We start from the raw sequence: 23914 nt of genomic DNA on the forward strand, positions 1-23914 counted from the left end.
CTTAATACAATTTAAGTGGCTTGCATTGAGACAGGGCTTTTTTGTAGAAAAAGCAGAGCAGGAACTCATTATCATAATAGGACACACCCAATAGCAGAAATTCATTAGCCTATTAGGCCACACCCCTGACAACATGGCTCATTAGCATATTAGGCCACACCCCATGCCTTCCCTTGGCTTGTGGGGCGCCCGGGCAAGCCCCCCCTTGAAGGGAAGGGAAGGCAGTTTAAACTGCCTTCCCTTGGCTTGCCTGGGCGCCCTGCGGCTGTGGGGAGCCTGGGCAAACCGGCCCTTGGAGGGGAGGGAAGGCAGTTTAAACTGCCTTCCCTTGGTTTGCCTGGGTGCCCTGCGGCTGTGGGAGCCCGGGCAAGCCAGCCGTTGGACAGGCTGGGGAAGGCACGGGGAGGCATTTAAATGCCTCCCCGATCCTTGCAGGGGGCCCCCTAGCCTGCCCACCTCAAAGTCACCAGGGAGGGGGGGTCGCTCTCCAGGCCTTTCCTCTGTAGCAATGCATGGAGAGGTTTTGGCTGTAGTGGGCGTAGCCAACTCTGAAGCCAGCCGAAACTCCGTTCCTGTGCGTTCCTGCCCAAAAATAGCCCTACATTGAGATATCATACTAAACTGGAGTTTAATGAAGCCATGGATTATAAAGTGTGGCTTTTTATAATATCTGAATACATCCGGTAGGTGGTAGAATCCTTTTTTTACATGATTCTTCTAATTATGGTTGAGATACTTGATGAAATGAGCATGAAGGTCATCAGTGGAGAGCTTTTGCCTTATTAAGAGCTGTGATCCAGAAGGATATAATTTCAAACTTCTCCCCAGCCAGACTCCCCTAGATGCCCTTAGGCAATCTCTCACTCATTTTCAAGACACTTATGGGTACAATAATTTTTACCTGTTGTAATGATTACGATTATTTTGTTAATATAATTATTTTTAATTACTGATGTTTTATCTTGTGATTGTAAACTGCCTTGGGAATCATAAACCCTAGATATTCTTGTTTAACCTCTATTTGAGGAATGGAAAATATTGCCTCTCAAACTGAATTATAACTATATAATTCTTATAACTATAGGGAATGTGTGAGTGTGCGCAGCTTCACCTAACTTAATGGCAGATTTTCTTAAACCAACCACTGGAGGGGTCACTGTTCAATAAGAAACAAGCAGAAAACTGTAAAACCATACCAGTATGAAGTTGTAGACTAATGAAGACTATTTATAAAAAACACTAAGGTATATTTTTTTCTTTTCAAATTTCACTCCACTAATATACAGTGTATTATCAAAAATCACTCTTATAACAATGTTACATCAAAGAATCCTATGATATAGGAAAGTCAATTTGTATAAATACCTTTTACAAAATTCCAAAATCCTGCCGTATATATTCAATGATACAATCCAAATAGTAGGACTTATATTGAAAATTTAAACATGAGTTAAAGAAACACAACTGTGTCGTTATTCAAAGTCTAAAATATACCAACAGAAAAAATCACAATCCTAAATTCTGATAAACAGACAAAGACTGTGGATTTATGCAGCTTCATTTCATACTCTCTTCCTCAGATCATGGACTGATATGAAATAATATCACAGTCAAATGATATTTACAATATAAAGATAGTTACAAAGATAGTTACAATATAATCTCAATATTGCCATGTCATAACTGGACCTAAAAAGAATTACTCAGTGGTAAGTTATATTATATTTGGATACTGTAGTTGAGATATGCATCATACTATGAATTGCAAAAAGGACTAAAATGAGGTTGTTTTTCCCTTTAGTATGAATTCTGGAAAATTGGATTATAAGAACAAAGGTTAATAACTGTGGCATCCAACAGACACAATGGATAGCCTTAGTAGCAGCTGTGTTCGTTTTTCATTCTTTTTAGGTCCAGCTATGACATGGCAATATTGAGATTATTTTGGAAATTTCCAATTTTTCTTAAACAGCCACCTAACCACTAAATTTATTCTTTGACTTACAAGTATACCTGGCCTCTTTTACCTTGCTTATCCCAAGACTCCTATTTACAATATTTATGGCACATGAGTTCATTTCTGGCATTGTATAATTGAACTGTGTATTCATTATTATTATTTATAAGTGGGGGGCCCCAACACTTATAGGGGAATCCCATCCCCCCATCGCCTAGGCTAGTGTGGCTCCGGGCCTCACCACCCACCTTTGAGTTCAGCAGCAGTGCCTGGGACCATCTTCTAGTATCCTCCACCACAGTTACTGGGCCTGGAACTTCTCCCAGTGTCCTCCACCATGGCAGCCAGGCCCACAGCCTCTCCTCCACTGCTGCTGTGCCTGGAACTTCTCCTGGCATCCTCTGCCACAGCAGCCAGTTGAGAGCAGCTCCCTGCGGTGGCCACAACCAGCTCTACCAGTAAGTGCATTGTCTGTGCTTGTGCAGATGCTTTTTTATTTTGGGGGCAATTTAAGCCCCCCAATATATTTTTATTAAGATTTCAGATTTTTCTGCAAACCTAAGGGAACCCCAAAGTTTGCATAAAAATCTCTTTAGCATTGGTGTGGTCCCCATCCACAAATTCAGGCATCTGCAGACGGGGCCAGACTTTACTGGCCACCATCCAGGGATAGATTAGTGTACTAATTATTATGACTAATGCTTGGATGGCAAAATATTGTATTACTTCGACTGAGTTCTAACAAAATTGTATGTCTTGCCCTTTCCATGCACAGAGGCATCTCTTTAATGATATGAGAATCTGCAGATAAAATGTTGACGTTTAATTGAAATGTACAAACCTTTTTTACTGCAGTCTAGTGTTTGTACAGGGTACAAATAATTGTGGCAGAGAGAGGGATCAAATTCAGGTCTGCTGACCTCAGGCTTTGGAACTACTAGATTGCTTGGGTCCAGTCTTTCCTCGTCAGTGCATAGTGATTCAGCTTTTATCTGTTTGAGCTTTTGACCTTTTCGTTCTGTTGGATGTCCACATTTAGCATAATTTCCCAAGTTCCTGTTTCTTGGAAGCTGTAGCATTGTTATAAGAGTTTCCATCTGACAGTTGCAATGCCAAGGATTATCATATAGGCGCAAGTAACTCAGAAGAGGCATATAAATAAATACCTCTTCAGACAAGACTTTCATCTGATTGTGCTGAAGTAAGAGTGTAGTCAGTTTGGTTAAACCAAAAAAAGCTTGGTCCTCAATTTTTGATATCTCATTCTGTTGTAAATCTAAGCTCTTTAGTTTTTTGTATTTGGAAAACATGCTGTTCTTCAATTTACGAATCCTGTTCCTTGCTAGGAGCATGTGTTTTAAATCTTCAGGCCAATCAGACAATACAAAAGTTAGTTTTCTTTCTTGGCAATCTAAGTATTTGTCATACAGATACGTGTATACATCACACGGGAGGACTGGGGTATAGCGCTTAACAGTGCTGGATGCCCTTCTTAAGCCATTTGCCCTTCCATTATTTGCTCTGTTTCGTGAACTTCCATTCCTTGTCTTCTTAGAGTCAGCTGCTTTACAAAAGAAGAGTAGTATTATAATTGTAACCACTTGCATCCTGACATCCAGCTGGTCCCAATTTCTTTGTAAGACAGCTGGAACAGTCAGAGTATTCCTCTGAAATCTGAGTTTGTAAGTCTTAAACTTATGATTGTGAGTCAAGGAGGCACAGCTGGGTTATTTGGAATCCCTGTGCTGGAAGAAATGCAGCATATTAGAAAGACATTTCTGTAGATGATGATAACATAAACTTGCAATCAGAATTTTGAATTAATCCACAACTTAACAGTTATTTTGATTAAGTTAGTAATGGTGTATTTCCCTATTAAAGAAAGATATCAGCTTCTCACTTCACATAAACTACAGTCGAATGTCACATAAATGCCCTACATTGGCCTGACACAGGCATCCCTGAGGACAAATTCAATATCTATTCATATGATGCAGAGTTCTCCCTAAATTAAAAAAATAGTTGGCTTCTTCAGATATAACAATCCACTTCTTTTAAGTATTTACCATGTTGTCCTACACTTCCAACATGGTATGATGTTATGTACAATTGTCCCTGGGACAATAGAGGGTTCATCCTGTCCTGCCTACATATAACAACAGGACCTGTCGCCAGACAAGATGCCTGGCCAGTAGTGCTTATTCTCTGTCAGCCTGGGGTCAGAAAGAGGAGGAAGTGGATCAATGAAAAAAGTGAGCCAACAGGAATTCAAGATTCTTTAGGGAGTACTTTAGGTAACAGAGTTTGTATTGTCCCAATCTTTTCTAGCACTGACTTTCAACACAAAAAATTAACTACAGGCTGACATTTTGCCTGTTGATCCAATCAAATCTGGGAACTGTCAGAAGACGACAGTTGCATTGCAGATGACAGCTTTTATAAGCAGCTTGTATAAGCATATTTAAGGAAACTTCTCATAGTATGAGAACTGAAATTATCAAAGGCAAAAATTACTGGCACTGTCAAGGTTTGTAAGAAACCATCTTTTCATGAGAAAAGTTGATAAAATTATTCTGGAATGCCAATAAAAGAAGACCTTTTGGGTCACTTACCATAAGACAGAAATGTGCCTTTAGAAACTGGAGTGAAAGGGACTCCTACTTTATCTCCTGTCCTGGATGTCAGAGCCAAACTAGATGTTAGCTTTACCCACGCATTTTTATGCAATTTTGTGTTTCATGCATTTTCAAGTGTTCCCTGCAGCCACACAGCAGCTGTAGGGAACTGCTCCTTTAAAAAAAAAAGTCCAAATGGGCTCAGAACAGTACTGCAGGGGGAGGGAGGGCTCCCCCCATCAAGTAGTTTTCTCACACACAAACCATGCTGCAGGGGGGAGTTATTTTGCCAGTTTTGCTGCTCCATTTGGAGTATCTATGCACATGCAGCAACAAAACTGGTGAAATAACTTCCCCACAGCATAGTTTTTGCGTGAGAAAACTGCTGGGGGGGGGGGAAAGGCAGGAGTACCTCTCCTCCCGCAGTGTTGTTCCAAGCCCCTTTGGATTCTCCTCCCCCTTTTTTAGAAGCAATTCCCAGCAGTTGGGGTGTAGCTGTGGGAAACACTTGAAACCATGTGAAAAAGGTAACATCTAATTTGACTTTGAGTCAATCAATCCTATCTGTAGTTGGTTGGATCCCAGGGAAGATTTCTGCATGTGCAACTGTCCTGATGTATGTGGAAACTGTCTTTGCTATCTACTTGCACTAAGTGAAAGCAGTTATATCCCCACTGGCTTTTCTGCATGCCCAAGTCAAAACACAAGGTATTTCTTCTGATACCATTACGAAACCATATTAAATGAAATCATATGAACCATCTGTTGTACATTCTATTGTTCCACATGCACATTGTTATTCTGTTAAATCCTAAAGTACTGTGTTTCTGTAACCACTGTGTTACTGCTTGCACAAGCAGAATACACTGAAGCACATTTTCCTGTCAACTTGTGCATTGTAACCCACTGTCACAGCCTTCAGTTATATTTTCAAATTCTGTATTCTATCCTATGACAATTAGTTTCTTAAAGTTAAGAGAGAACTTGTTTTTTAATTTATTTATATAATCCTCCACCTTTTAGCCTAAACCAGACTCTTATGCAGGGGTCATTTCGTAGAAAAAGAGCTAGGGGGACTCATTAGCATAACTCATTAGCATATGCCACACACCCTGACATCACCGGAAGTGTGTCCTCCCCACAGCCGGCGGCGACCTCCAGCGGGCACTAGCAGGGAGCTCCAGGCCCCGCCCTCCCGCACCTCACCCAGGGGGATGGCCTCCCCCCGCGTCCCCCCCCAAATGACCCCTGCTCTTATGGTATTTCAATAATTGTCTTTAATATTATCCTTTTCAATAGCATTACCAGTTTGGGACTGATATAACCTTTTGTTTTTCAATTAAGTCTAGCTTTCCATTTATTATTGTTGTTTATTTTAGGTCAGTGCCGGAATTTGCAAAAGTTAAATGTCTCCAAATGCCAAGGATTAAATGTAAGTATTAACGTTATAAGTGGGAGAAGCCTTAAACAGAATAAAAAGCAAATTTGAGTTTAAATTCCAGTTTCTACAGAAAAGTTGGAAGTCTAAATGTTATTTAAAGGGGGAATATACGATCCAGCAAGATATGCCTACAAATATTAAGAAGAAATATAGTCTGTGATCAAACAAGCAGTTTGGCCCAACACAGTCACCCCTCTCCTCCAGATCAAATGGGTGCAGTCACACAGCCACATCTGTCAGGCGTACTCTTGGTATACTCATACCATCATAGGATGACTTGGATCCAGGTTAAAAAGGCACAACATCACAAGTGGTGTTTTTGATTCCCCGCGCATTCATTGTGCATGGCCGGATGTCTGAACATGGAGGAGTGCGTGCAGAACAGATTTGGCATTCTGAACCTGCAGATCCATTCCTGCAGCTAGGAAGGTTTTAATTTTTTTTTTGCCTATATGTGCATGTGCATGCATGCGCATGAGCACATGTGTGTGCATGCATTTTGAAAAATTCTTGGCAGCACACTCCGTGGCTAAGGCACTGCAATAATGTGGATGCTTGACCACAGGATGTCACAGGATGGGTAACTCACAGCAGGGTGTGCTGTCTGGCTGATATGCCCCGCAACAATTTACACTGTGTGATCACAGCCATAGATTGAAAACTATCTCACCTTATAGTTTACTATCAAAGGAGCACCTTAACAGCTTTCAAGTTTCAAGCTGTATCAAAACAAAGGTTTTACTTGGTAGACAGGCTATAGTAGATCTGTAGTAAATGTTATCTTTTTGTAGTGCTTCAGGTTGGAAATCCCTCCCACCCCAAACCTCATAATCAAGTTTAGTTTATTTATGTTCTATTTCTCAACTAAAAGTCCCTATCTTCACAATTGCCATATTACTGTATCTAATAGAAAAATGTCTGGCCAATGCACAGATTATGAAAGAAGTAAAACCAGGCCACAAACAGAGTAGGGGTCTCTACCTACTTAGGGGACTTATGCAGAAAAAATGTGATTAAGACAATTAAACAATAAAGCAAGCCCCCCCCCAAAAAAAAAAGTGGCCTGGTAAGAAACTGATGTTGGTCATAAGAACATAAGAGATGCCAATGTTGGATCAGGCCAAAGGCCTATCCAGTCCAACACTCTGTATCACACAGTGGCCAGAAATACCAGTGCCATCAGGAGGTCCACCAGTGGGGCCAGGACATTAGAAGCCCTCCCACTGTTGACCCCCCCAAGCACCAAGATGACAGAGCATCACTTGCCCCAGAGTCCCTATCTATACATTGTGGCTAATAGCCACTGATGGTCCAGAAGCAATGAACTGTTGAGGCCAGCAGAGTGTCAGTTCAAGGAAGAGTATGGGGAGGAGGTGCATGAGAGGTGTAGGCCCTTGCCTATCTTCTATTTACCTTGTAGTGGTAGCAGCAGCATCCTCCCTTTAGCTTCACTTCAGCCTCATCAGCTTCAGCCATCTGAAGCTGCTACCTGTAAAAGGGTAAAATTGGCAACTGCCTGCTCATATGCTAGGGTTGCCAAGTCTGGGTTGGAAAATACCTGGAGACTTTGGGGGTGGAACCAGGAGAGGGTGTGGTTTGGGGAGGGGAGGGACCTCAGCATAGTACAATGCCATAGAGTCCACCCTTCAAAGCAGCCATTTTCTCCAGGGGAGCTGATCTCTGTCGGCTGGGGATCAGTGGTAAAAGCGGGAGATCCCCAGGCCCCACCTGGAGGCTGGCAACCCTATCATATGCATATTCTGTGGTGGCTCCCATCCTGTGCAATGGCCTGCCTGAGGAAGTCAGGAAGGCTGCCTACACTTCTGTTAGTTTGTAGAAGGTGCAAATCACAAACATTTAGGAGGACATTTTTACAAATGGATTAGAATGATAGTAGAATGAAACAGTTCAGGAGGTCACTTTTATAAAGGACAGGATTGTAGTCTATTGCAATGTTTATTTTATGTATCATCTTCCTTTTACTGCATTGTCTTCCATCTTTGTAACACAATTTCTAAATTATGATTTCTCAAGCCTGAGACAGTTTTTAATTTCCTGAGGCTGTTTTTTGTTTGCACTGTTTTCCAGTTCTGTAATCCTAGTCCTACTGCATTGTTTATTGGAGGTCTTTCCTCTTTGTTTGAATTGATGTTTACATTCTGTAATCTGCCTTGAGTCTCTTTTAGTGAGAAAGGTGGACTACTAAATAAAAAGAAATTAAAATAGTACTGCTGCCATAAAGCAAGGAGAGAGAAATAATTACACTTAATGTATCTCAGGGCAGTAGCAGCAGTTAAACAGGCAACAGAGCTAATGCATCTACCACTGTAGGCTGTCTGTCAGCTAGAGAGTCAGCAGTAACGAATGCCATCCTGTTACACAGAAACAGGTCATATATTATATTGCTTGAAAATAATGGTAAAAGAAAACGTTATTTATGATAAGGACAAAGAAAAGGTTAAAAACGGAGAGTAAATCAAGTTGTCACATGTGTCCCTGTATGGATTCACAATTTATTTTTTGTGTTCATTCTGATGGTCATTTTGGTGACCCATTTATTCATTAACAATCATTGCCAGTGAGGCATAGGGAATGCCAGCCTCTAGACTGATGTTTACTTGCTTCTGTAGCTGCACTAGCTACAACAGTATCACTACTGCTGATGCACTACTGCTGATGCAACAAGATACATCGGGGGTGCAGTAGGCACAGAATGGATTCTCCAGTAGAGCCCATCAGAGTGACAGGCATTTTCCATTGTTATTTAATTGATAAAGAGGTACAGTCTGTTGGATCAGGCTAAATTTTCCATTAGCAAAAGGGGAAGTGCAATTTTCACCAGTCCTGCCTTCTTGCTGCAGACCTCCAGTTTTCCCCTCATACCATCTCTGTCCTCTGGGAATAACATTTCAGGTAAATCAATGGGATTAGATGGGAGGAGGCAGGGGCAGGGAAGTTCTGGTATGCTGACAGATGTGCCTTCTGTTAGGAGAAAATTCAGCCTGGGTCCAACCTATTGTTTTAGAAAATTTATTGTTTAGAAAAAAAATCAATGTATTTTGCATATAACAGTTTAGCAGTGCAACTCTAATTTTATTCAAGGGTGTAATTTTGCTCAGGATTGCATATAGGGGGTTTAACTAGTAGAACATGGGCAGACAGTCTACTCTCTGGGTTGTGCATGCATGTGCACACCCCTCTCTGTTGTGAGTTACATGGCTGAGGTATCCCACTTTACACCAAGCAATCAAAGCTTTATTGATATAAGGGAGAAGGTGCAAGTGGAATGCTTAGAGAATCCAGGGAGAGCATACATACTTCAACAGAGTGGCAGACAACTAAAAATAAGCCACACATTGTAAAGCATATCATAACTACACAGCCCCTGAACCCATGTTAGCTCAGATAAATGTGTAAATTCTCTGGCTCAAAGCTTCTGTGCTCCATGTCCAGACATAGACTTCCCTGCACAGGCAGCCTTCTGCTCCTGTCCATGCTCCATGGAAAATATGTATAGCATTTCCTGTTGGCTAGGCTTTTGAATACACTAGCAAAGGAGCCACCTCTCACCTTGAGATTGGGCTGCCATTTTTATGGGAAACTTTGCAATTTCCACATCTGAATGGACATTTGGAAGTCATCAGTTTTGAAGAAAGTGATGGGCATGATTCCACACCTTTGCACAAAGAACCCAGATTGCATTAGCTAAATGCTTAGGGTAAAGATGCTGGCACAGTCAGCTAAACATCTCTGGGAAGGTTACCCATGGAAAGAAAAATCAAACAGTGACAGTAAGATATGCAAAAAGTAGACAAAATTACTGGGAGCCAAATGGGAGCATTGTGACAGCGATAGAGAACAAACAAAGTCACACACATGATGAGTACCATTTCCCCCTTCACACTTACCATCCTCTGATGGCAACAGGAGAGCTTTCAATCATAGCCAGAAATTTGTCTATGCTTGCAGAGCAGAGACAAGCAACCAGTTGCCTGAAGTGATGGAGTGCCGCAGATCTAGCAGTGTCATGAGCAATATTTCCTCTAAGCTGTGGAGTCTTGTGAGCAAAAATTCTGCTTTGTGAGCTACTGGCATTAAAGTTGTGAGCAAGAGACTTGGCTACTGCATAAATTAGTTTGCTCTGGAGCCATCCTTCCTGAACTAAGACAAAAATGTTTGAGCCAGAGGCTAAAAAAACTGTGAGCTAGCTCACACTAACACAGCTTAGAGGGAACACTGGTCATGAGATTGATTTTCTAGGCAGGGTTTATTCTAATGTGCAGTAGGGTGCACTTTTGGCAGTAGGAAAATAAAATGTGTAGTCATTTTTTGTGCAGTTGGCAGTATGGGCTTTAAAAAGGAACAAGGTTATATTTTAAGACAAATAGATGAGAAAAAAGATAAAGAAGTAAAAAATTAAGATGATTACTGTTCTCTCAGTCTTCATAACCATATATTAATAGGTATCTTATTGGGACCAACTACTTGAGACTAGTCAAAAGTATTAATTAACTCATATTGAACTCTGAAAATAAAACATTTTCTAAATGCAACAGTTACATAGTAATACAAATGCAGAAAACTTCCCCCATTGTGCCATGGGTCATGTCAAAATCTCCTTTGATTCGAGATGGTTGGATCATCACCATCTGGGATGAGGTGAGATGAGCAATATTGCTTGCCAACCTCTGAGAAAATGCCTTTAAATCTCATCTGCTGTCTTGCTTTACCTGTGTCTTTCGTTCTGTACTCTCGTTTATTCTTCCATAGAAACACCGATGCCCTTGGATCCCATTCAATCAGTGGTAGCATATTGTGATAGATTCATTTTCTGATTCAACTGAGACTCTGTTTTTGTGTATGGACTCCAGTGTGACACTTGTACTGATGAGATGTTGAACATCAGCACTATGATGCTTAGCTGCTAGAATATGGGCCATGAGAATGGTCACATTTCTGTATTCTTTGAGTAGTGCAAGAAAATGGACCATGGGACAATGTCATCTTGCAAGCCCCATCAATGTTTTCAAGTCAAAGTATCTCACCCTATTCTAGTGAAAGCTGTACCAGGTTGACGTCTGTACATAGCAACTTGTGAACTGCTTCCAGGTTTACCAAACGTTGCAATGTGGCAAATGGCTTCACAATCAGCAACAGATCACCATCAACTTCAAAGCACTGATTCAGGAGCTCAACAAGTGAGTCAACGACTTCATTGCAGACAGCACCAATATCTCTCTGTCAGATACATATTGGTGGTGTTCCTTGCATCTCTTCATCTGTTTTTTTTTTGTCACCTGAATTCCTTTCAGCATCACTGTTCCATCTGGCTAGGTAACAGCTTCATCCTTAAAAGCCTTGACCCACCCACCAAGCAAGGGCTGTTCTTTCAGTGCCAGCAGCTTTGATTTTACCAACAGTGTCAGCTGCTCTATATCAGGGGTGGCCAAACTGTGGTTCGGGAGCCACATGCAGCTCTTTCATATATATTGTGCGGCTCTTGGCAGGGCAGCTGGGAAGCGAAGGGGAGGCATACTTTTTCTCCCTCCCTCCCTCCCTCCCTCCCATCTATTTGCTTTCTTTGTTTCTCTCTCTCTCTCTTTCTTTCCACCTCTTTCATTCTTTCTTTCCACCTCTCTCTTTTTCTCTCTCTTAGACAAATCAATCTCATCAGCAAACAAATATCATTATCAATAACTGTTTCTACCACTTTTGTTTTTATTTTTGGCAATCTCATTTAATGTTAATAAAAGCAAATCTGTATATTTAAAAAAAACTTGAGTGTAGTATTTGTTTCTGTCTTGTGGCTCTTAGACATCTGACGTTTATTCTATGTGGCTCTCACGATGAGCAAGTTTGGCCACCCCTGCTCTATATCAAGGACGGTGACACCATCTCCTTGCATTTGTTTCTGGTACCTACTGAAGACAGTAAGTACATCAGCCAGAAAGGACATAAGTAAGAGGTTGTCTTCATCAAGGAGGAATGCAAAAAACCCATGTGCTGCCATCTCCTCAGACTTCTTCATGAGAAGGACTATGGAATACCAGGACACAAGGACTGAATGTACTAGTGCGAAGGAAAACTGTCAATCTGACCTCAAAAAGCTGAGGGAGTGCAAGGAGAGAGTAGTGGTTGGCTTCTGGTTATCTATCACCAACAAGGATACATGCTTGAAGATATGTCTAGCTGCTTTGAATCCAGCTGTTGCTGCAAGCACTCTCAACTGCATCCAGCACTCTTCTTGCACCACGGCTACAGAATTCACTAGCACCTAGAAAGTACTGCTTTTTATCACCAAATCTTGTAATGTCTTTCATCACTACATAAGTTTTGTCAATTCTGGTTTGGACCACAGTGCCACCACACCACAGGGACACTGCCAGTGTCTCTTCTTTCAGTGTCTTGATGAGACTGTCACTGTCACTTTCTACAGTATACTGCAGAAATTCCTTGTGGGCATTGGGAGTCAAGTACTGAAACTCCATCTCAGTCTTGTGTGCCACTTCTGCAGTATCACAAGAAAAAACAGTGGCTAACCTACTTACAACTACTCTTGCAGGAAATTAGTATGCACTCATTTTCTTTGCATTTCCATAAGTGTTCAGGAGGAGGACAACAACTTTATCTGCCAGTTTTTCATTGGCCTTGCATATTGCTTTTCCCATAGAAGAAATATATGATGTCTCAACAGGTGTCAAGATTGAGAGACGGAGTTCTTCAGTGTTTTAAATGTGATAGGATTGTTCCACATGTTTCTGAACTCAGTCCTGTAAATAGTCCCACATTCTTTTGAAATAGGGGGCACTTGCATAATCTTTGAAAATAATTTTACTGTGTCAGGAGACTTGAAATATGTTCTACATCAAATATAGTGTTGCCATTTCAGTGAAAACATTTGAAGGTGTTGTCTAATTTGTAAGCTGGTTTCATTACACCCTTCTGACATGACACTCCACCATCAGACATAGTTGGCTTGGACATATTGCTTTCAGCATTTCCAACAACAGTGTGAGTGTCCCCAATTTCTTCCTGATTATTGGCAGATGAAGGGGCATATGAGAGCACTCCTTGTGCAGCACTAAGTGTATTTGCATCAAAAACATTAGAGGTTCATCAACAGTGAAGATGAGAATGTAGTTGTGAATGAAGTTCCAGCAAGTGGTGTATAAGTTGGACTACTATTTCCAGCACCTACAGTTCTTGTTAGCAGCCATTCAATTGATTTCTTCCTTCTCTGCTCTTTAGCAGAATAGGTGTCTAGGTGACCTGAGCAAGTCTGTGGAGGTCATTAACTCATATGGCCATAATTCAGAAGTGACTTGATGGCACTTAACACACACAAACAGAAGCCAGTCCCAAAATTTAGGAGCCAGACTTCTATTTCAGTGTTATTTATGACAATATTTTCTAATTATTCCTGCCACAAAAATACTAGAGTCACAATGAAATTTCTAGGTGGCATGACAAGCTGGCTCCTGGGATTTGTCTAGTCTTCTACTATAGAGCACACAAAATCCATTACTGTCCCATATGATGATTTATAATGCACTGTGTTCACATTATCTATCCCTATCAGATACTCGGCAAGATCAGCTTGTATAGCACTAATTACCTATTAGGGAGGGGGGGGGAATGGTTCCAGCCTCTGTTCCATCTACAAAATACTATACCATAAAAGCTGACAGGTGAACATATGCAGCCCACTGCTGGTCAAGAAGATCTTTGGATTGTGGCCATTATCTGCTTCAGTTCCTTTTTATGTTTCAGAAAATATGCTATTAATTACAGGATGACCAGCACACTTTAAGGTGGACAGTTTGAAAACACATTTCCCCCCAAAATGCTAATTACTTCTGTTTCATTTATATTTTGCATTATGTCCTGAATTTGGCTGTAGGAGGCTGGCCATGTAATTATATTTAACATTACAAGATGTCTATGTATTGAAGTAAAGTGTAAAATGTTAAAAATGCTTTGACACACAGCTATATTAATTTACTTCTATGAAACCAAACTAATTCTATTTATGGTTTTCTTTGTTAAACAGGATGAATTAATGAGGCTTGTATCAGAAGGCTGCCCAGCTCTACTTCATTTAAATTTATCTCACACTGATATTACAAATGGGACATTAAGACTTCTATCAAGGTAAAAGCATACTGATCATTTATAAAGAAATCTGAATTTTAAGATAACATTATGAAGAAAAGTTGGACCAGATCTCAACTTTCTCTGGATTCCATTTGTTTTGTAAAGATTAGCAGCTCACATGAATAGGGATGGGCATGAACCACATTTTTGCAGTTTGGTTCATAGTTTATGGCTGAACCATGATCCAAACCACATACCCATATGAATTGGGAGGCTGGTTTGTGAACTGAACTGGTTTGTATTGGTTCATGAGTCATTCAAAGTTTAAACCCCTGCTTTCTGCTCCCTGAGAAAGAGTGGTGGGAAGCAGAAAGTAGGAGTTTAAATGGCTCCAAGCCATTTAAACCAAACAGCTGAGAGGCTAGGAGCTCCCCACTGCTCAGCTTTTTAGTTAAAATGGCTCAGAGCCGTTTAAACCCCTACTTTCTGCTTCCCACCACTTTTTCTCAGGGAGCAGAAAGCAGGGGTTTAAACATTAAGTAGGGAGTGAAATGCCTCCTAGGCTTTTCCTGGCCAGCAGAAAGCAGAGGGTGAAATGCCTCCCAGGCATTCCACCTCTACTTTCTGCTGGCCAGTAAAAGTTGCAGCCAGCAGAAATCTGGGGGAATACCTGGGAGGCATCTCACCCCCTTGTAGGCATTTCACCTGAGATTTCTGCTGGCCAGGAAAAGTTGCAGCCAGCAGAAATCTGGGGGAATACCTGGGGAGGCATCTCACCCCCTTGTAGGCATTTCACCTGAGACTTCTGCTGGCCGCAAAAAACTGTGGTCAGCAGAAAGCTGGGTATGAAATGGCTTGGAGCCATTTAAACCCCTACTTTCTGCTCCCCGCAGCTCAGCTGTTTTTCATTAAGAGCAGAAAGCAGGGGTTTAAATGGCTCCAAGTTATTTAACCTCCTGCTTTCTATTCTTCACAAGCTACTATGAACTGCCATGAACAATATCAAAATATGTGGAAGTTGTGGCGGCTCCTTAGTTCACAAACATGGCTTCATGAACTGCCCAAAATTCATGATGAACTTCAGTTCGTGAGCCGGTTCTTGGCCATCCCTACACATGAGCCTGCCTTATTCAAGTGCCACATGAAATTTTGTGTGGGAGAAGAGCTCCTGGGGCTGCAGCATTGTGTGCCCAATCCAGATAAGGGCCTCACAGCAGTTTTTAAAGAACTACAGCTGCTTCTAATATATAGATATAGGCACTGTGGACTATATTACTATGTATAGTAGTATGTACTGCCTGTTGCTATAAGTATGGGCCTGCTATATGCTTTGTTTAATCTTGGTTTCAGCTCTCTTTTCAGATTTCTGGTGTTCAGATTTCTATAGTTCAAACCTTATTGCATTGTTTATTGTATGTTCAATTCCTGGTGATTTAAATTCTCAGGCAGCAAGATCCACCTTGATTCTCAGAGAGAAAGGTGGACTGTAAAAAATGTAAATAAGTATTATACACATGCATACACACAACTTATAGAGACTAAAAAGCCTGAGGAAATATCAAGTTTTACTCTGTGTTTAAAGGTATCCAGAGAGGGTATCACCCTGACCTGGATATCACAAGCTAGCTTGATCCTGTCAGATCTTGAAAGCTAAGCAGGGTTGGCTGTGGTCAGTATTTGCACAAAAGACCACCAGGGAATACCAGGGTCACTACACAGAGGCAGACAATGGCAAACCATCTCTGACATCTCTTGCCTTCAAACCCTACAGGGGTGCCTTGAAAACCCTATGGGCTGCAACTCGACAGCAAAAGAGGGGGGGGGGATATCAGGAGAACCTTGGGGCTGGGGAGGATTCAGTAATTGTGGGGCGACCACCTAGAAGAAGTGGTAGAAGGACTGTCCTGAATATTTATTTATTTATATTTCTACCCCATTTTATCACCAATGTGGACCCAAAGTAGCTTTCAGCATAGTTCTCTTCTTCTCTATATTATCTTCACAACAACTACCTATGTGGTAGGTTAGGCTGAGAGAATGCTTGACCCAAGGTTACTCATGGGAATTCCAGTCCAGGTCTGCCAGATCCTAGTGTGGTACTCTAACTGCTCCAAAAGAGCTTAGTAGATGGGACAGATGAAATAGGAATATGTAGTTTTTTAGATATTCTATGCCCAGACTATAAATGGCTTTAAAGATTGAAAGTAGCCTGTGGCAGAACAGTCCTGCTCTGGCCTTCAGCCCCTGCTCCACCCTGCTCTCCTGGGCTTCCCAACAACTGGAGGGGCTTTTCTCCTTCTCAGTTCAACAACCGCTGCCACCTGATCTTTGTAGGAATTGCCCCACTGGGGGGGTCAGGACTCCTGTATATTTTGTCTATAAGCTTTTTTCTAAAAAAGAAAAAACTTGTAGTGTAATTGAGGAGCTACTATTCCATAAGTGCCTGATAGCAAACATTTTGAGGCACTTATACTCAAGATTAAACAACCTATTTTTTGTAGGTTTCAGGACCTTATATTGATAGATCGGTTTAGTGTACACAGGCAACAAGTGGGAGTAGATTTGTTCTAGCTTGCAACAGCTATCATGCACACAAGATCCTACAGTAATTTCTCTCTTAAGAGCACAAAATTTATCTGAGAACATCAAGGTTCTACACAAAGTATAGTTTTCAGAACTCCATTTTACTGCTCTCAATTTCTTGGGGTCTTGACAGATGGGTATCAGATGACTATTTTGGGCATCCCCATGGTCTACTTAAGACCATTTAAAACAATCAATTTTTTACTATGTATAAATGTGGCCATTAGTTCACCAGACAAATTGACCTTGTTATCCTTAGATGATCTATAAAGGTGGTTACAACCAATGTTCCCTCTAAGCTATGGAGTCCTGTGAGCAGAAATTCTACTTTGTGAGCTACTGGCATTAAAGTTGTGAGTGAGCGATTTGGCTACTGTATAAATCAGTTTGCTCTGGAGCCATCCTTCCTGAGCTAAGACAAAAATGTGTGAGCTGGAGGCTCGTTTCCTCCATTAATATTCCCAGAGACACAAAATGAAAGACTTCTAGGGCAGTGTCAGTATGTACATTAAATCACCTGCAAAAATAAACGATTCCTTAGGCTATCTGCACATCAAATAATATACATAGTTATTAAACTGATCCCAAAGAGTAACAGTTGACTTCTTTACTTGCTGTGGAAGCAAATAAACGTTTATTAAGACCAATGTTAAGGAGCCTATCTCAAAAAGAACTGTTAATGCCCAAGGGTGGGGGATTAGCAAGTGGGAGGCTTTTAAGACAGTGATATCAAACTAAGGAGACCCCCTGAGGGTCTTCCCATACCACCACCAGATTGAATAGCATCAAGTGGCAGAGGTCCAGCAGTGGCTATTAGCCACAAGGTATAGATAGGGGCTCTGGGGCAAGTGATGCTCTGTCTTCTTGGTGCTTGGGGGGGGTCAACAGTGGGAGGGCTTCTAATGTCCTGGCCCCACTGGTGGACCTCCTGATGGCACTGGTATTTCTGGCCACTGTGTGACACAGAGTGTTGGACTGGATGGGCCTTTGGCCTGATCCAACATTGGCATCTCTTATGTTCTTATGTTCTTATGTAAGTGAATAAGCCTGAAAGCCAGAGAACAAAATTTTATCTAGGGCCCAGATCTCCTGAAGAAACACAAAGTCATTCTGTGCCAGTAGTTCTTTAATTTTTGGGGAGGAGCTTTTAAATTTCCATCTAACAATGTTCCAGGACAGCATTTTCAAACACTGGCCCCTTGGTGCATATTGGGAGAATTAAGAGTCCAGGACCTTTTCCTAAGAATTCCATCCCCACCTGGCTCAAGAACGGGTATGTGTGAAATGGGCAGGAACCCTATAGAGTGTCTGACTGTCTGTGTGCCTCTGTGTGTGTGTGTGTGTGTGTGTGTGAGAGAGAGAGAGAGAGAGAGAGCTGTTCCAAAGTACCTATGGTTTATTAAAAGAAAACCATACTGCACAAATTTTCAAGCAAGTAGAAATTTCAGGATTTGTCTTACAGAAGGGAAAGGACAAATAGTGCACTTATTCATTTAGGAATTATTATCTGTTTAGGAATGCATTCCGGCCACTCTGGCAAGACCTGACCACAGTGTTGACAGAGGGCCCTTAGCATCTCAAACACTGGTGTTAAATACCTTTAGAATTCAGATTAGCTATCAATCAAGAAATCGGATGGTCCTGATGAAACCCAGACCCTTCCTTTTCTGACCAGAAGACTCTGACTGGACTCATTGTATTACTAAGTTAAAAATACCTTCCCTGTCAAGGCAGAAGCGCTTGGAGCCACAGGTCTGTTTTGGCTTCAAGGCTGGAACTCAGAAATGTAAACAGTTCTGTTAGAGCAGAGTGCAGGGTGCATTGTCAGGCTGAAGAGCCTCCTGCAAAGCCTTATGGGAGAAAACCAAACAGAGACGCCTAAGCCGATTCAGGCTGCTGTACAGAACTGCCCCATCTTGCTTATAATTCTGCCACAGTACATTTCACACATTTCCCAGTAATTGGCTGGCATGCATTTTTTGAGAGAATCATTACAAAATTTAGTTTGTCCAGTTAGAGGACCAACAGAGCAATCCTGATGGGGGGGGAGGGGCAGAACAGGGATCTGACTGACCCCTACGCCAGTGTATTCCAGAGATGTCCCTTATGATGGGGCAGTGGAGGAGGGTCTAGGGGAGCAGAGGCCACTGATCCCCCCTGTCATTGTGGCTGGGTGTGGTGTTGAGGCTCTTGTCACGTTCCCACTGCTCCCCTGGAGGTCTCCTGCTGGTAGCCGTGGCATCTAGAGTCTACTAGGGAGCGCCCCTCCCGCAGGGTAGGTTTGGAGCCAGCAGCAGGGGAAGGGTGTGTGGACGAGACCACAGGAAAGTCTTTCAAGGTATGAAGAGGAAGGAAGGCCTCAGACCAGGGGCGCACTTCAGAGCAGTTGCACCACCGTTCTTGGCCCCTCGGAGGTTTGGCTGCCTCTCCTTCACCAGCCCTCTCTCTCTCTCTGTGCCTTCTGCCGTTTTCCCTTTCTCTCTCCGTCTCACAGACCTCCTCTGGTTCCTCCCCGGCCCCCTTCCTCTCTTCCTTTTATTGCTTTCCTTATTCCCCGCTCCACCCTTCATCGGTAGCCATGCCCTCTTTCAAAGGGAGTGACGCCGACCCACCCGGAGCTGGCCCCACCCTTGTTCTCTCCACTTCCCGTTCTGGGCTCCTGGGGCTGTTCCCACTCCGGCGTCACGGTCCTCCTCGGCTCCCTGTTTGGCCCTTGGTAGCCGCCGCTCTGCCCCACGGTTTCTGGCACGGCCAAGTGGGCTCCGCCTTCCCGATGCTGCTCCTAGCTTCCATGCCTCCTGTGTCTTGTCTCACTGTTCCACTGCCACGCCTCGGGGTCCTGCCGTTGCGGGGCTTCCCTTACTTCCTCTGCTGCATCGGGTAAGCACCTCGCTGCAGGTTCCTGCTGCGGCAGGTGTCGGGAGGGGCCAGGAGGTTGTAGCAGCTCCCGCTGCAAGTCCCAGGTGGCCCCGAGACAGCTCTGTGTGGTGAGTGTCATGGTGTCTGCTGTCACCCAGTGGCTCGGGGAAAGGCGGGCATGTCTGCCTCCCTCCCGTCTCCAGCTAACCCGCCATAGCAGGATGGCTGGAGACAGGAAGGGCAGGGAGGCAGACATGCCTGGGTTCCCTGCCCAATCTTTTCTGGAGAAGGTTGGGCAGGGAACCCAGGCATTTAAATCCCCCCGAGTCTCTCTGCAAAAGCGGAGAGGCTCGGGGGAAAGGTGGGCATGTCTGCTTCCCTGTCCTTCCTGTCTCCAGACAACCTGCCACAGCCGGTAGATAGAAGGTTTTGTGTCTTACTGTCTGGAAGAGTACCTACTGGTTAAGTATCAAAAATCCAAGATAGTTGTTTTTGGGGAGAAATTTCATGTACACCAGAAGTGGAAAATTCATGGGAATTAAATTGAGGAAATCTCCTATTTTAAATACTTAGGGTTTTGGTTTGACCAGAGATCAACTTGGTTAGTGCAAGCTGCTCATGTTAAAAGATTGGCTACAGTGTCATCAAATGTTATCTTTTGTTTCTTTTATTCATCTGGGGCTCAGTATATCCCAGCTGCCATCAAACTATTTAATACCAAGGTGGCTGTGCAAAGTTTAATGGAGCAGGTATCTAGATTGCCAAAATAGCGGAGTCCTTGGATTCAGTTCTCAAATTCATATGCTCCATCTGCAGAATTCTGAGTTGTGCAGCGGGGATATCCCTCCAAGCTGAATTGGGTAACCATCTCTTGAAGCTCGGACTTGGTTGAAGGCTACCTTGGCTTAATCCGAGAGGATTGTTATGTTTCCCACTGGGATAAACTTGTTCAGCAATGACTATAGCTCCTCAGTCTTTCCTTGGACTTCCTTTATTCAGTTACCAAACAGGAAGTCATAAGAATGATTAAGAAATGTCTATATAAGTATGATTATAACAGTACAATCTGTAGAGCATGACATGTTTGTTCTACTCAGCTAGTATTCTTCCAACTGGAGAGCTCCCCGATTACCGCTCATATTTGACTGTGCCTTGCTATAGGCGTGCCTTTATGTTGGTGCGCCTTAATGCCATACCATCTAAAGTTTTGCAAGGGTGGTATCTTAATAAACCATACTCTGATAGAATATGCGACTGTGGCACAGGTAATGTAGACACTCTGTACCACATGACCTTTGAATGTAACTACTTTTCTGAGCCTAGAAATCTTTTAACTCTTCATTTGCTTCAAAATATAGATTATGTATTTATTTTTATTTTTTATTTTATTTATTAGTTTGATTTATAGCCCGCCCTCCCAAAGGCTCAGGGCGGCTCACATGCGGCAAAGCCGAGTGCAAAATACAATACAGTATATAATAAATAGAACATTTAAAATCACAATAAAACCTTCCAATAATACGGTGAGACATTACCTCTTTTATTAGAAGATGGCAGCAGACCTATCATTCTTTTAGCTGAGAAAGTTTATGCATCTGTGATAGATTTTCGCAGCTGTTCAAATGGAGTCTAACTTTTTTATATTTTAGTAATCTGATTATAACTAAAAAATTAAGAAGCAGTATGAGGTAGGTAGGTATAACTCATTCTGATCTGCTCTTTGGAGCTCATATGGCATCACCCTGTGCACTTTGCACTAAGGGCAGAATTGAGTAAGTCCATTGAAGTCAAAAGGCTTGGAAGGGAACAAGCCATGCTCTGTTTCAGCCCTGCAAGGTATCTAGGCACCAGCAGTCATCTAGTGTCTTCCTCGTGACCAGGGCCGACCCAATCACTAGGCCTGCTAGTATCTCGCCTAGGGCGGAGATACTAGCACGGCGCCAATTCCCCTGCCCCCTCACCAAAAGCCCCCACCCTGCTCAAAGCCCACCCGGCCCCTTCCCACATGCAAAAGCGCCCCCGGGTGTAGCGACAGGGATGGGGCTGCCGGTGGCGGGGTGCTTGCGGGGCTTGCTGATGAGGCAGTGATGAGAATCGGGGTGGGTGGGGGGTTAGCGAGAGTAAGGGAGAAAGAGGCAGGGATGGCACCTTCGTGTGCCATGTCTGCATCTGCTGGAATGCCGCTCGCCCAGGGGTCCCAGTGGGGCCACGCCGCGCCGCACACCCTTGCTGTGCCTCTCCACACTGCTGGGCTGGGCTGGCCCCTGCAGGGAACGGGAGGCTGAACACAAACACCCCAAGCAGCCCCGGGCCAGCCCCAGGTGGGTCAGCACACCAAGCCAACCTGGGCTCGGGGTTGCCGCCACCACCATCCCGAAGAGGCTGGGGATGGCTGTGCTGGAGACCCGCACCCGGGCGGTGATGCAGGGACGTGCTGGGGGGGGCTTCACTGGCTTCCCTTCTGAGCCCAAGTAGAGACAGAGTGGGGGGGCGCCCACCGGCGGGAGGCCAAGGAGAACGCCCCCAGCCCAATCGCCACCAGCTGGTGGGATTCTCCCTTCCTTCCTGCCCTGACGAAGAGGAGCGTGGGTGGAGACCTTGCCTGCGCCGCCGCCGTTGCCGGCCTGCCCACCATTCCACCAGCTGCCATGCTCCCCACCCGCGCCCCTCTCGTCCTCGGGCAGCCGTATTTCCCTCCCTGCTCGTGCGCCGGTGCGGGCGGAACTCCCTCCGGGCAAGCGGGCTCTCGGGTCTGCCCTCGACTGCGCAGGGAGAGGGAGTGGCCCATGAGGACCAGGGGAGGGTTTTTGGAGGCCCAGGTCAACTCCCCTGCTCCCAGTGGGTGGGTCCCTGCGGAGGGAGGGAGGGAGGCTCGCCCCTGTCTGGTCCGCCCAGCACCATTGGCGGCGCCCGCTGCCAATCCCCACCGCCGCCGGGCCGCTTCCTGGCCGGGGACCGCAGGAAGGGCTTGGGCCAAGTGGCAGCTCTGGCTCAGAAAGGCCCCCTGGGCGGGCGGGCAGGGAGGAGGCAGTGGGCAGGGAACGGAGCCCTCTCTCAGCTGGCCCTGCTGCTGGGACCCAGCTGAGAGGTCTCCAGGCCCCACCAGGAGGTTGACATCTGAGGGGGGCGCCACGAGGCAGCCTGGCCTAGGGCGCAGAAACCCCTCGGGCCGGCCCTGCTTATGACAGATTGCTCTTTCAGTTTGCCTGACTCTTGGAGAGGTTATCTTGCACTTCTCAATAAGTACACTGCCACCAGCTGCTCAGTTTCAGAATTACTTGCTTAGAGGCCAGCACACCAAACTTTCCTTTCATGTTTCTCATTAAATGTTCTGGCTAGTGCTGTTGTCTTCTGTTACCCAATGACTGGTTACCACAGGGATGACTTACTACACTTGCACAATTCAGGAATTAACAATCTAGCAACCAACCACCTCTCTTCTCCAGCACCTCTTTTGAATAGCCTGTTCAAACAGTAGAAGTCCAAATGGTACTGAGAACTACTACCAGGATTTAAAATAGTAAAGAATTTATTAAAAGGGAAAAGGCTAGATCTGTACTCTTCATAGTAATGGATTGAGCAAGGACTACAAACAAAAGGTGCAAACACACAGACCTCTGCCCCTCAACTCTATACATGCCCTAGCTCAGGTGTGTCAAACATAAGGCCCGGTGGCTGAAACCAGCCTGCCCATGGCTCTTATGCGGCCTGCGAGCAACTGATGCAAGGGTGGGAGTGTTGGGGGGAGTGGGCAGAGCCACTCCATTATGGCTTCAGCATGGCAGAACAACCTCATCTGCAGCAGTCAAGCATCGTGGGGGCATCTGCCCAGCGCTGCACTGCTGCCTCTCCAGTCTGCCTATGTGGGTTTTCCTCTGCACCTCCCCAGCCCATGGGGCCTTGCAGTGAGGATATACCAACTCAGAGCTTACTGGCTGCTGTTCTTTATACAGTTTATCTGGCATTACATTTTATGGCACACATGGCCTGGCCTGACAAAGTGACATTTATGTCAGATCTGGCCCTCGTAACATAAGAGTTTAACACCTCTGCCCTAGCTGGTCTCATTCTAAGGCAGGCCCTTTAAGCTTAGAAGTTACAGCTTTCTGAAAGCTTCCCTTTACCTTGGAGTCTTTGGGGAATTTCACATTACCCAGTTTCACCCGGTTTCAAGCCGGCAATCATCCGTTTTGAAGTGAACCGGTACAGGGCTGCCATTTCACACAGGGCTTGCCCCTACCGGAAATGAGCTGGATCAGAAGCGGTTTGGCATTTCAGACTTGCACCGCTTTGTTTTCCCGCCGTTTTCCTCCCGTGCGGGTGATGGATTTTTTTAAACATTCGATTTATAGCGCTATAGCGCTA

The 23914-nt window shown here is 44.1% G+C and overlaps 2 protein-coding genes across 2 annotated transcripts in view; one reads left to right on the top strand and one right to left on the bottom strand.

Annotated features, from left to right (window-relative positions):
• LRRC17 (leucine rich repeat containing 17) overlaps window positions 1-23914 on the bottom strand; it is a 43779-nt gene that overhangs the window by 12940 nt on the left and 6925 nt on the right. Inside the window, exon 2 of the mRNA XM_015415072.1 lies at window positions 2799-3702. Within this exon, the coding sequence (XP_015270558.1) occupies window positions 2799-3564 (766 nt within the window). The 5' untranslated portion in view covers window positions 3565-3702. The remainder of the gene's footprint in view (window positions 1-2798; window positions 3703-23914) is intronic.
• Window positions 4439-23914, top strand: part of FBXL13 (F-box and leucine-rich repeat protein 13) — a 75179-nt gene continuing 55703 nt past the window's right edge. The window contains exons 1-3 of the mRNA XM_015415053.1: window positions 4439-4484; window positions 5952-6004; window positions 14064-14164. Of these exons, the coding sequence (XP_015270539.1) occupies window positions 4439-4484; window positions 5952-6004; window positions 14064-14164 (200 nt within the window). The remainder of the gene's footprint in view (window positions 4485-5951; window positions 6005-14063; window positions 14165-23914) is intronic.

This window comes from Gekko japonicus, unplaced genomic scaffold (genome assembly GCF_001447785.1).
Source record: "Gekko japonicus isolate JY-2015 unplaced genomic scaffold, Gekko_japonicus_V1.1 scaffold5, whole genome shotgun sequence".
Taxonomy (NCBI): Eukaryota; Metazoa; Chordata; class Lepidosauria; order Squamata; family Gekkonidae; genus Gekko; species Gekko japonicus.